Source organism: Lycium barbarum, chromosome 12, assembly GCF_019175385.1.
Source record: "Lycium barbarum isolate Lr01 chromosome 12, ASM1917538v2, whole genome shotgun sequence".
Taxonomy (NCBI): domain Eukaryota; kingdom Viridiplantae; phylum Streptophyta; class Magnoliopsida; order Solanales; family Solanaceae; genus Lycium; species Lycium barbarum.
In genome coordinates this window covers 80,113,174-80,126,545 of record NC_083348.1, presented here as the reverse complement: position 1 = coordinate 80,126,545, position 13,372 = coordinate 80,113,174, and the positions used below count along the sequence as shown (strand labels likewise).

At 36.8% G+C, this 13,372-nt stretch overlaps 2 protein-coding genes across 5 annotated transcripts; both read right to left on the bottom strand.

Moving 5' to 3' along the window:
* Positions 1-340: 340 nt before the first annotated feature.
* On the bottom strand, positions 341-3,731 carry LOC132623322 (seipin-2). Its single transcript, XM_060338059.1, has 2 exons — positions 2,089-3,731; positions 341-1,175 (listed from the first exon to the last, which is right to left on the bottom strand). Exons 1-2 carry the CDS (start codon positions 3,331-3,333, stop codon positions 690-692), a joined length of 1,731 nt encoding a protein of 576 aa, XP_060194042.1. The 5' UTR covers positions 3,334-3,731; the 3' UTR covers positions 341-689.
* A 629-nt stretch (positions 3,732-4,360) lies between these two features.
* LOC132623324 (histidinol dehydrogenase, chloroplastic) lies at positions 4,361-13,150 on the bottom strand. 4 transcript variants are annotated; one of them, XM_060338060.1, is made up of 15 exons: positions 13,035-13,150; positions 12,586-12,695; positions 12,256-12,377; positions 12,120-12,172; positions 11,140-11,212; positions 10,890-10,991; positions 10,681-10,782; positions 10,507-10,578; positions 10,369-10,431; positions 10,187-10,228; positions 7,480-7,539; positions 7,178-7,288; positions 6,762-6,932; positions 6,509-6,599; positions 4,361-5,067 (listed from the first exon to the last, which is right to left on the bottom strand). In XM_060338060.1, exons 2-15 carry the CDS (start codon positions 12,686-12,688, stop codon positions 4,784-4,786), a joined length of 1,449 nt encoding a protein of 482 aa, XP_060194043.1. In that variant the 5' UTR covers positions 12,689-12,695; positions 13,035-13,150; the 3' UTR covers positions 4,361-4,783. The 4 variants fall into 4 exon arrangements, with proteins under 4 accessions (XP_060194043.1, XP_060194045.1, XP_060194044.1 ...); XM_060338062.1 differs by lacking the exon at positions 13,035-13,150 and adding an exon at positions 12,995-13,013; XM_060338061.1 differs by lacking the exon at positions 13,035-13,150 and adding an exon at positions 12,833-12,988.
* Between the last annotated feature and the right edge of the window lie 222 nt (positions 13,151-13,372).

Genomic DNA, 13,372 nt, shown 5'->3' with positions numbered 1-13,372 from the left:
TTTTTCCTTTCCTCGGAAGATTAGCCCAAAATGATGTTTAAATGATGAATACTATTGTCCCGGTCTGATTGAATTAACCACTTCTCAGACCCATGTTTAAGTCTCTCCGCAGAATATTAGCCCAAAACAAAGCTTAATGAAAAGAAGAAAAAAACACTGTTCTAGTCCTCTATGCAGTTCTATAGAACTGATAGAACCATTTGGCAGCTACCATGTGTAAGATTTTGGACATCTACTGTTAGCTAATCTTTAGATTATATTCTTCCATTGAGGTTCTGCACGAATCATTTTGAGGTTTTATCATAAGAAAAAACTAACATGAGCACACTAACGGCAGTAGTCTCATAACCATATTAAATTTCCCAGAACTCTGACCATACAGGAAATGATTACATCGGCGGTGTCTCTAAATGATGCTTACAGAGGAAACTAGGAAACAGAAGTATCTGACATCTGTAAACTTCACGACACAATGTTATACTTGTCAAACAAAACTGGAAGAAGTTCATGAGAGGATGTATATTTTCAGGGAATAAATTTCACAAGTAAAAACCATTCACTATGTATACATGTTGAAATAAGTTCCAACCGGGGAAAAGAATCAACAGACACCTACCTTTACCTGTTATGTACAAACAAAAAAGGAACGAGTCAACTGCCAGCATACTCTGAAGAGATCAAACTATAAGTTACCTTTCAATGGGTGGATTATTCTGGGAACCAGTACGACTGTTAGAATCATGCCTCAATCTTAATCTTGGGATGATAAGAGGTTTGCAGCAAAGAAGAGCGAAAAGGAATTCCATTGTAAACAACGTCATGCTAACCCACACAAACAATGTTGTCTTCCAATACCATAGCATTCTTTTCAGGAAAGGAAGTTCAGACTCCAGTGTTGAAGAGGCCGCATATATTTCGGGAATTCCACCTCCAGGGTGGAATTCAGCTCGTTGCTCAATGATCACCCTCAAGCATGCAGTTGGAACGATACCTTCAGAGAAACCCTTGAAGTCTACCTTCAACTTTTGGGATTCTGATGTATATCCGGTGACAAGAGGAGCAGCTCTAAGGAAAGTAGATAAAAGGCGTATAGGGTTGCTTTTGAATTGCAACATACAGGGTCGTCTGGAGCTAGCTAGCACTTTACCATTAGCAGTGAGGAAATCCACCCTCACCTTCAGGTGTAAGAAACAAAGATGTTACAAAACCATTCAGGCAAGACAGAACATGTGGAAATGCATAACAGACCAACAATTCATCCAATTCAAGTAGAGAGCATTATTTTGGTCGACAGTTACCAGTTTCAAAAAAAAAAAAAAAAAAAAGAGCATTAGTTTGGTCGACAATGTAAATCTCAACTTTGTTTTTATAATAGACTGTAGGCTTGAAGTTCTACCAGGAGTGAATCAATGAAATTACTCATACTAAGTTCTTCAATCCATAGACGACACGGACAAATGAAACTAGAAGTGGTGGAGCAGACATGTTAACATGGTAAATAGATACTAGACAGGAGAAATAAATTAATGTCAAATCGTCACAAGACATATACTTTTTTCTTAGAACTATCTCCCTTCCCCATACACGCCACCAACCCGGATCCCCCTTCCTTCTTCATATGCAGCTTTTTCTAAATTTATATCAATTGAAAATGCACTAGCTTCAAAACTTATGGCATGTCATACACAAACCAGATGCACAGCCAGCAAATCAGATGTCTAAAGCTAATTCAGGCTCCAACTCCTCTTTGTGTATATTAATTAAACTAATCTGGACGATAGCAGTTTATAAACATTTTGCAATAGAAAACAATGCCTAGACTATAGCCTCCATCTGAATCTACAACAGAACTCCATCCTCACAGAAAGCACAGAACATAACAAATATGGCATACATGTACACAGTCAAGCTACTTCCATAAGTGTAGGGATTAACTTTTTACGCATAAACTAAAGCAATAACTTGGCAATCAGGTCAATGAACCCATGTTATGATGAACTCTTAACAAGAAGTTCCAATTACCACTATTCTGTATCTAGCAGCAAAAAATCCATCAAGTGTCACCAACAAGTGTCCCTGGGCTCATACCTGAAAAATGCCCAAATTTCTGTTGTAATCCGATTCAGGCAACGTTAGTGAAACAGTAACCTGCAACTTATGATTAAGTGGGATAACTCGCATTCCATCAACCATTCCAACCACCACTTGATCCTTACTATCTCCACCACAGGTCACAGCTGGACTCCTTATTATCGGCACATATGCAACTGGGCTCTTTGCTGTATAATCAAAATTCAAAGGCTCGTTCATCCTGATTGGTTCTTCCACTATAATTCTCATCAAGATTCCACCCATTATAAAAGCTGATACGAGCAATCCAACCAAAACAACACAAACATACACAGACCACAAACATCCCCATCCGAATTGCAACCCCAATCTCCACACTGAACTCTTCTCCTTCAACCATACAGATACAAAATTCAACACAAACCCAAAACCCCTCATAAACTTGCCTATCGCATATCGTTTCCCACGCCTCATTATTTGAAACGGATCCATCACAAACATATACGAGCTATAAATTAACCATACAGGAAACGTAAACAACTTTATCATCAAACTCACAATAGTTATCAACATATTCACTTGAAATCCAACAGCTTTAATCACTACATTCGCTAAATCAAACAAAAGATTCAAACTTGAATCATTGTTTCCTCTCAAATCCGAATCAACTACCTCCGAATTATCAATTCCTTCATTGTTCACATCCGTAATTACAGAATCACTATTCGCATTAACAACTGAAGAAATCTCCTTATTTTCTTCATCAACACTACTTTGTTGACTTTCTGTGCTCAAATCAAGCTGCATTGATCTTGAATTTTCTGTAATTACACTATTTGCATTCATGACTGTTTGAATATCCTTATTTTCTCCATCAACACTACCATTTTGACTTTCTGTGCTCAAATCAAGCTGCATTGAGTTAGAATTTTCTGTATCATTCAAATTTCCAGTCTTATCCTTGTCCATTTCCATCAATTTCCTTGAAAACCATAACTTTTTCTCTCTCGAATGCGAATAACTCTGGAAACTTACCGAAGGTCGAAAATTAGCCGACTCGTTACCAGATTTAATGTAAGAAGAAGGTCGCCGGCGCCGGAGAGAAGCTGACGGAACGCATTCAATCTCCGGTGATTGATTGGTGCTTACGTCATTTTCCGTTCCGCCGGTTACGGCGTCGGAAAATATGTCGGGAAATTCCTCCGCCACGTCATCGAATAGGTCTCCATCGTTTGCTTGCTTATTTGGTTTTGTATCTTCCATTACCTTCTCGAACTATCTATAGACAATACATATATGCATACAAATACATAACGAATACGGATATACGATTTGTGGACTGTACGTATTTTTGGGAGTGTGAAATTAGGGCTTGAGGATGAAGAAGAAGAAGAAAAGGAAATGAGATTTTCAACGAAGAAAAGAGAAATTGATACGTTTGAGAAAAAAAAAAAAAAAAAAGAATTGCTGATGAGTGGTGCCAAGCATGATTGTGTAGCAACACAGGTTGTACATTTAGCTGCAATATTTGTATCTTAACTAACGAACAACAGCACAAAACTTGTGATGTGTGGTTGTGGGTCACTTTCTCCATGGGCTTCTTACAGCTTTTGGAGAGGATATGATTGTAATTCTTAATTTTCAGTTATGCAATTCTTTTTTCTTTCTTTTTTTTTTTGAAAATGGTAACAATGTTATGCAATTCATTTTGTGTTGCAAAAGAGATGTTAATTTAACTCAACAATTCACTTAGAAAAATTGATATTTTTGCAAGGTGAATAAATATTTCTATACCTTATAAAGATAAATCATTGTTAATGGCCTTATGGCCACTCAACTTTGAATGATACTATACTTATTCACTTATAAAAAGGTGATGCTCTCCTTAGGTTAATAAACATCTGTTTTTGTTATCAGTCATATTACATTTTTAATCGTCATCCAGAACCAAAGCTATTGAGTTAGTATATCCATATTGAATACTAGTGGTTGTTTGAAATAAGGTGTTTAACCTGTCTATTTTTATTCTTTCATCCATTAGAAAACCAATGATTTTACATTGCTAGACAATATCAAACATATACATATCCGCGACCTTAGACAATATGCGAATGACAACATGGTAGTAGAAGGGTAGAAGAATAACTTTTAGGAAGAGTAAGATGTAAATGGTAATCGCAAACTAATCAGTTGAACTGTTGTCTAACATCGCATAACCAATCGTTGGAACATTGTCTATCAAATGTTCTTGGTAGGAAGTGTTTTACCCCTTAATTGGCATTACCCCATGCAATTCAAATTAGCACTTCGCCATCTGTAGCTTAATTGCCCTTTTGTCACCACAACAATTACACGTTCAAACCAAAATATTACAATCTTGTTGCAATACAACTTTTGTTACAAGACATGGCAAAAGCCCAATTAAAATACAGCTCAGATCTACTACAGACAGATTTGATGAAAACACCTTCTCAGATATCTGGTTTAAATTTATTTCTGACAAATACAGCAGATGAACTCGCTCATCCATGGAACTCATTGCCATTACTTCTTTTTCTTCCAAGTGTGTGTTTGATTCAACACTTGGAAGGATAAAAATCAGAGTGCAGGTAATGTAGAGCTCGAACCCCCTCAACAAAACTGTAAACTACCTTAGATTTGCATGTAAGGTTGAATTGCTCAATATTTTTCTTTCACACATACAAGTAGAGGATCATTTTGAGTGTGATACTTGCCTCGCTTCTATGTCCTGCAGTCTGAGAGTTACAGCCCTCTTGTGAGCATCTAAACCCTCAACTTCGGCCATCTTCTCTACATAAGGGCCAAGATTCCTCAACCCTTCTTCTGTCAAAGACTGCACAGTGATGTACTTCAAGAAAGAGTCCAAAGAAACCCCGCTATACATCCGTGCATATCCATAGGTTGGAAGTACGTGGTTAGTTCCACTTGCGTAATCTCCTACACTCTCAGGTGTCCACTGTCCCATAAATACAGAACCTGCAAGTATTCAGACTTGAATATTTATCAGCTGGATTTACCAAATGGAGATATATTGATTAGTAGTACGTCGCTAATTGATGGTAAAATATGAACCTCCAACCCAACTTTCCTAGTATCTATACGAACACTGAGGCCATAAAAAATAACGGATGAACATGCATACTTTTGAGTTGCATGCTAAAGAGCCCAAGTCGGGACAAGCATTAGACAGCTCCTACAAGTCGGACAAACCAGACTTTGACAAAAAGGTTTTGGAAAAGAGCATGTCACCACTGATCAATGTAATAGGTTATTAGTGTGCGGACAACTTTTTCTTTATATCCGATAATAGTTGAGTGCAGTGAGTACTTTCTTTTTGCCTTATATGTAAATCCAGATATCTTTAAGCCCAGAAGTAGAAAAATCATGTCTATCAAAAGCACCATACTACAATGAAGACAGCAGTTCCAGCCACCATCAGAAGGGAAATATTAGAGCTTATCATAGGAACCCAAGCTGACTGACTACCATACCCAAAAACAAAACAAAAAAAAAAAAAAAAAGGTAAGGCAAGTCAACTACGTCATTTAATAGGAATGATAAGATATTCAACTCCCTACACATGCTAGAATATCTTTTAAGAAAAAAGTGATCTGGAATAATTTATGAAAAACACAAACACTTCACAGAGATCACTATTGAAGATAACTTGTCCAGCTCATTAATGGCCAGCTACCATGAACCTTCTGTTTTTCATCTTGCAGAGCTAAATCATACAGTTCGAAGGAAGAGCAGCCCGGTACACTAAGCTCCCGCTATGCGCGAGGTCCGGGGAAGGGCCGGACCACAAGGGTCTATTGTACGCAGCCTTACCCTCTGCATTTCTGCAAGAGGCTGTTTCCACGGCTCGAACCCGTGACCTCCTGGTCACATGGCAACAACTTTACCAGTTAAGCCAAGGATCCCCTAATAAGGAAAAAAAACTATCCACCTCATACAGTTAAGAGAAGAAAGAATAACATTACGTGTTCAATACTGATACACCCTTAAACCACTAAAATTAGGCATAGAGATTAAAGACGTCAAAAGACAAAAATAGCACAAGACTAACTTATTAACCAGCTGGATGATGAAGATGAGGAAAAATAGAAAATGAAACAGAAATCTCTGGTAAAGAAATAAGGCTGTTAAATTGTTTGGAGAAGTTGTGTTATATGGAGGATCACAAGGGCAGGACAGAAAACTCACTGAAAGGAATATAAAGATATGAAGAATAAAGATGAACATTACCCACTGTTTATCTCGCTTTAACCTTGATAAAATCAAGAGAAGCTTGTGGAACATATTTCATGAGTACATACCAAATCGGCAGCCCCAAAAGCCAAAAAGAACTAACAGAAGAGTTGATATGCCAAATGGAAAAGTAAGGGAGAACTTAGAAAATGCAAATTTAACATACCTGCATTCTCAATTAAACTTTCCCACTTCTCAGCTTCATTCACATTGATTATCAGATGCTCAGGCGCATACATGTTTGAGAAGGAAATTGCCTGAAAAGGATAAAGATTTAAGTCCACGAGAAAAGGCTAGAGCTGAGCTGACAGAGGAATTTATAAGGAAAGTTGCCCTCACAGAAATGATAATTACTTTTTCAAATTTGTTTCAGGCAGAATTATTTAATGAAAGCAAGTGGCCAAGATCAACAAGCATACCTCCAACATATCGTGTGCTAACACAGTGAAGCTGTGGCTAAGTGCCTGAAGTGCAAATTCTCCCCTTGGAAGAGCTTGGCACTGCTTCCTAATTTCCTCTTGAATAGCACTTAGATCAACACCATCCCCAGCAATAACCAGTACGACTTGGCTATCTGGCCCATGCTCTGCCTGAAATTGCATTTGAGGTGATAAAAATATATATGAGATTGCCAGATTTTCCCACAGTGATAGATGGGAATTGTTGAAAGTTTCAGTTTAATCTGATTTAACAATAAATCCCCTTCACTATGAAAAACTTAAATCCTCTCTTATTTTGACCTCAGAAGAGATATAAGCAGACAACAAGAGCACCCAATTCAGACACAGAAAATATGAACGGAAACTTAATCAAGCAGTGAAAATGGAGTTAATACCTGTGAAAGTAAATCTGCTGCCACATGGACAGGACTGGAATGCTTGTCAGCTATAACAAGGACTTCGGAAGGCCCAGCGGGCATGTCAATTGAAATCATAGCTTCGCTGTTCTGTTGACAGAGAATACTACTTAGCAAAAGATAATTCAAGGTGAGAGGTTACCTTATTCAAAAAACAAAAAAAAACAAAAAAAAGATAATTGAAGGTGAGGACATTAGTCTTTTGGCAGCGCATTTATTTCAAGTGACATTTATTTACATTGCAAATATACCTAACCTAAGATTGACTCTTAAACCAATACCTGCAGAATCATTTTTGCAGCAGTGACATACTGGTTCCCAGGCCCATATATCTTCTCAACCTGGCATAGATGGCAATGTACATAACGTTTCCCTTTTATATATATTTGAAAGAATGAAGAGAAAAGTCTAATTGTAAAATGCATGCCATGTTTTAGGAAACAAAAATCCAGAGGCCAATAAGAAAGGAAACCCACTTCATTAAGGTATTACAAGTTGACCACAGGCTTTGAGGACACCCAGGGGGTAGAAGCTTTACAAACGTATAATGAACAGATACAATTTTTTTTTTTTTTTTTTGATGAAATAAGATGTTGTATTAGGAAGGCATCAAGTAGATGCAAGTTACATACACAAAAGAATCATGGTTAACTCCTGAAAACAAAAACTTCAATTCTAAATCAGGGAGTTAACCAGAAAGCAAAAATATGGTCTCTAAGCCATATTGATACAATGCGTCTGTGCTTATACTGTTATACATGCCATAATTACTTTCCTCTGTAAGAAATATAGCCAATGTATGTTACCTCTCTCTCTCTCTCTCTCTCTCTCTCTCTCTCTCTCTCTCTCTCTCTCTCTCTCTCTCTCTATATATATATATATATATATATATATATATATCCAATGTACCAATAAGGATCAACTGCGTTCACTATAATGAGGGGCATCTTCCTTGATAAATATTCCGATAAGTGATTGCAATCATAATAAAATACTCCATCTGTCCCAATTTATGTGATACACTTTCTTTTTTAGTCTGTCCCAAAAAGAATGATACATTTCTATATTTAGAAATAATTTAACTTAAAATTTCCCCTTTTACCCTTAATGAAATGATTTACAGCCACACAAATATCTATGACTTGTTTTAGACCACAAGTTTCAAAAGTCTTCCTTTCTTTCTAAACATCGTGCCTAGTCAAACTATATCACACAAATTGGGACGGAGGAAGAATAAATTTTCAGCTAAGTACCAGAAGACTTTATTAAAAAAGGGAAAATTGTCCGAGCCTCCAAAATCTTATACATTTATGGGATAAAACTGCCCTAAACCACTGTAGAAAAAAATTAACAGACTTTCCTGAGCTAATATCAGACTGGACTGCTTGCCTCCCTATCCTCTTTTGCTTGTTCTTTTGACTAAACCAACAGTACTATCTAGCATTCTCAGTCCAACCCTTATTTTATTAAGCCTCAGCTCGATTTGCTCATCTCTTTACCACTCTCCTTCTGCCCCTTTACATGGAGATCTATTAAAAGTAGCTAGCTCTCACTGTCCAAGCAACAAAAAGAGGAATTTCTGAGCCCTTAACAATGTTCACATGAATCGCATAGAAATGCTCGTATTTAGCTGCTATTGAGATGCAGTCCCTCCTCATAGAAGATAACACCTCCCCAAGAATCCAAGTTTGTAAGCATATATCCTCTTTACTCAAATCTATATAAAATACTGAGAAGAGTTATCTATCCCTGTTGATTAGAAGGCGAATACCAATTAACAGTAATTTATTTCAAAATTCTCATTTTCTTTTTGAAACATCAAGAAAATTCTATCATGTTTTCCAAATATCTATATAACAAGGAATCCTCTCTTAGAAAATATAAGAAGTAAGAATGACTTCTTAACACTCCTACCATCATTCTCACTTTTATGGACCGATCTCCTATTTCATTAGCATGGCATAAGTCAAAACAGGTCCAGGTTCTCTTCTTTCCTTGCCAATCTTCGATGTCCTGTTCTTGTAGTACCCAAAAGCAACGGCACATTGCAAAGTGACAATGCAATAAAAAGTCATCTGTATCCTTTCCAGATTCCTTCACAAGTAGCACCAACTTACAATGACGCTGCATGTCTTCTCCCCTCTTAATAACTTGAAATAGTACAATTTTACAATGCACTAGTTCGCCCTTGAACCCATTCACTATCTTCCTCCTGAATGTTTCTCCTTTGATACCATCCGTGTTATCTTGTCTTCCTCCCCGTCTCTATACTACATATTGATATGTTTTCTATAGAAAATCTTAGACTTCTTCCTATTCTTGGTCCTTCCGGAAATCCCTGGATGAGTTATCTAACCCAATTCCAATTGGAGGTTTGAAACTAAGGGAAGTATGGACTCACCCCGACACCCTGCTTCTACCTAAATACTAGACTTCAGTCAATAGCATGGGTTGAACTTGTGATGTGCGCCTAACCCACAGTTCATGGTTGTGTCCTTATCAGTGAACCAAATGCCTGAATGATATTGGTTCCTTAAGCAATATCACTTCAGCACTTTGATTACCGTTACTGCCTAGACATCGCCCGTCCCTATTTCAAGCAACAGCATTTCCTCAATAACAGTAATTGCAAAGACGTCATGTTTTAAAGGAAATATGAACTGATGAAAGGGGATGCATAGTTTCTTTTCCATCCACCCTTGGCCAATTAATAAAGCTAATACTTTGTGCACGAATAGAACAACTATGCCTCAATCGTAAACTAATTAGGATCATCTATATGAATGTTCACTATTCGCCTGCCATTGCAAGAACACTTTAGAAATATTATACGTACGTCTATTCAAAGCCATGATTAATTGCCTGAAAGTACTCATGTTAATAACATTATTTTGTGTTGCATGTGTGAACTCATCAAAGAATAGAGGTACACTAGTGCTTGTTTGATACAATATGACAGGCTTCAAGTTTTTAAGGTGAAAGATGTACCTTTGGGCATGATTCAGTGCCCCAGGCCATTGCAGAAATTGCCTGTGGATTTAAAAAAGGTCACAATAAATGGACCCCGGAATAAGAAAATTCAGTTCGGGGAAAGTAAGAAATTAAGTGAAATGAGTCAGATGCAATGTCGCCTCATGAATGCAAGACCAAGGAAGCATATCACTTTATACCTGAGCACCTCCAGCTTTAAGGATGTGGGTCACACCTGCTTTCTTAGCACAGTAAAGTACTTCCTACAAGAAATGCATCCAAATAAATGACCGTTGATACTTAAACTTTACTAATAAAGTGAGACAGTAAACAAATACCTTGCAAATGCTGCCATCCTTAGAAGGTGGAGTTGCCAGTACAACTGTTTTACACCCAGCAATTTGTGCTGGCTGGCCAAAGGGAAAATTGATGATTTTGTACTCAGTGAATTAGCATTGAAAGAAATGACTAATAAAAGCAGAAAATCAACACAGAGAATTGAATCACCATACAACTGAAAGCATCAGAGCTGTTGAAGGCAAAACAGCAGTTCCACCAGGAACGTAAAGCCCTACAGCTGTAATGCTCCTAGCCACACGTTTACATCTGACACCCTGACAAAGTAGGAAATATGGAAGTTAAAGGAGAAGTTAGAGTGTCAAAGTTGCTATATAAGCCCACACAACCGAGATCAATCCAATACAATATCCACAAAACCTACCTGCATGTTCTCCACAACTTTCTCAACAGGCTTTTGAGCAGCATGAAAGGCATAAATGTTGTCATATGCCACATCAAATGATTCTCGAACAGATGAATCAAGCTGAGTCAAAGGAAGAAGCAATTAAATTGAAAATAAGAAAAGCTGAAGTGAATTTTCTTTCAAGGAAAAAAAAATATTTCGAAATTGTCATACTCTTTTTACTACCTATCATTGTCGTCAATAAGAAAATGTGTATTTAAATACATACCTCAGGATCTGGAAGCTCATTGACATCTTCAACTATCTTATCCAGTACAACTTTGTCAAACCGTGACGTGTAACTGCCCATTACAGATATCATACCAAAGTAACATCAATACAACAAGACAGGTTAACTATAATGGCAACTTTTACTTTCACGTGGAACTATTTACTCTTAGAGAATGATAAGTGATGGACAAGGAGTACAAAATGAAGAATTTTGTAAGCTCTATAACAAGTTAATCTAAACTTCGGGATATTCCGAAGGTTTGAATTTACTTTGTCCATCAACTTAAAAAAAATGGCAACTAAAGTTAATAAGAATCAATTACAGGAAAGAGTAAAAAACAAGCTCCAAAGACTCTTTTGTTATTAGCTTTAATTAATGAAAGAAAGTATAATTAAGAAGTTAACGCAATGTCCAGTGTTTCCAAAAATGGAGAGAGAAAGGGACGGAGGGAGACCTCTGATGATAGGCAATACAGAATCATTAACTTTTTATATGTTATGTTTAGGCTTATAGTTGCAAAGACACAAAAGTCACCAAGTTGGATCTGCTATATGGAACCTTGTCGCTTTTTTGCCCTTTTCGCTTTTAAAACACTGTACCAGAGATCAAAAGCGTGATAAACCTCATCCCTATGTCACTTACTACTTTGATTATTTTGGTCCATGCAATAGGAATGATGACACACAACATAAAATGTTAGGAGATATTCCCTTTACATCATTCATTATTATTATACAAAGTGATTATGGTTTGATAGCCAGCCCCTCCACATGGAGCATTTCTTACTTTGGCATTTTCTACGGATCAATAACACATGTTCTGCATTTTTTTTCGTTGAATCATTGAAAGTAAACACTTGTTCTGCATTCTTATGGAAAGAGAAGCTGAAATAAGGGGATTTTAACATAACAGATGCAGGGGTAAGGTTTCTCGATGAAACAAAAACAGTAAGGCATAAATATGAAACAAGCACTAACTCTTTAACTGCAGCATCACCTCTATTACGAACATCATCAACAATGGGTTGAACCTGATACAATTCATTCAACATTCAAAACAAGTCTACTAGATAGAACTGTCAAATAAGTAAGTTTAAGGGACTGGTAAACTCACTGTGCTGAAAATGGAGGAAAAATCAATGCGAGGACGAGCTTTGAGGCTGTCAACCTCAGAAGTTGTAAGCTCTGATAACCGATACGACTTCATTGAGCACCTAATTGACTTACGAAGTAACCCTGTTAATAGCCATCAAAAACAACATGACACATTAACCCAACAATAAAATCTGTAGGAAGACTCATTTAAGAACTTTTTTCCCAAGGTTTTCACCAATAAGAACAATTGATGGAAAGTTTTTGCAACAACTGCCAAGCATAAAATGCAAAAACAATTTCTTGATTCTATTAATTTTTGTGAAAAATAAGAAACTTCTGAAGGTAATACCTGCAGGCAGATAAGAATATTTCCGATAAAATAGAGTATTGCGTGCCGGAAGATTACTAGCCAAGCTACAGGACTTATTCAATGATAGAATTCTGCAGTCCATCTATGTTCTGATAACAAACCAAAATTAGAATCTACTCTCTAATAAATCAATAATCTTGGTAAATTTAAAAATAATTCTCCTTTACTAGGGCCAATGTACTAAAATACACAAAGTTAATTGTCTTCTGTTACAAACAACACTCACTCAAGTGCTCATTTGGTAGAACAACAAGCTATAAGAAACGACGTGATAAAATTCAACTTCGTTCTAGAACTTGTTGTTTTTTAGTGAAGAGAAATGAATTAGAAAAGTTACAAGGAAAAGAAAATGAAAATGAAATTAAACTATCCAAATTAATTACAGTACATTTCGCAGAATAGGGATTAGAGAGAGGATTAAAACGTACAAGTAGATGGTGGCCGGTGGGGGCAGAGTGTGAGTGAGTAGTGGACTTTGTGGTGGTGCTTCAATCCCACTATTCGTGGGCTTGTTAGTCATTTTTTTGTGCGGATTGTCCTTCAAAGGCACCGGTCTTTAATTTTTGTCCCTCAAATTACTGGTTTTTAAATTTTATCCTTCGCCTAATATCTCAAGATTCTAGTTTCGAACCCCAGCTCAATAGAAAATAAAAAAATAATTTCGCAAAATAGAGGTTTGAATTTGCAAGGCCGATTTTTGCATGCAAAACTCTACAACTCTTCCTGGAAAAACTCTATTCAAGGTAGAATTTTGCATTCAAAACTC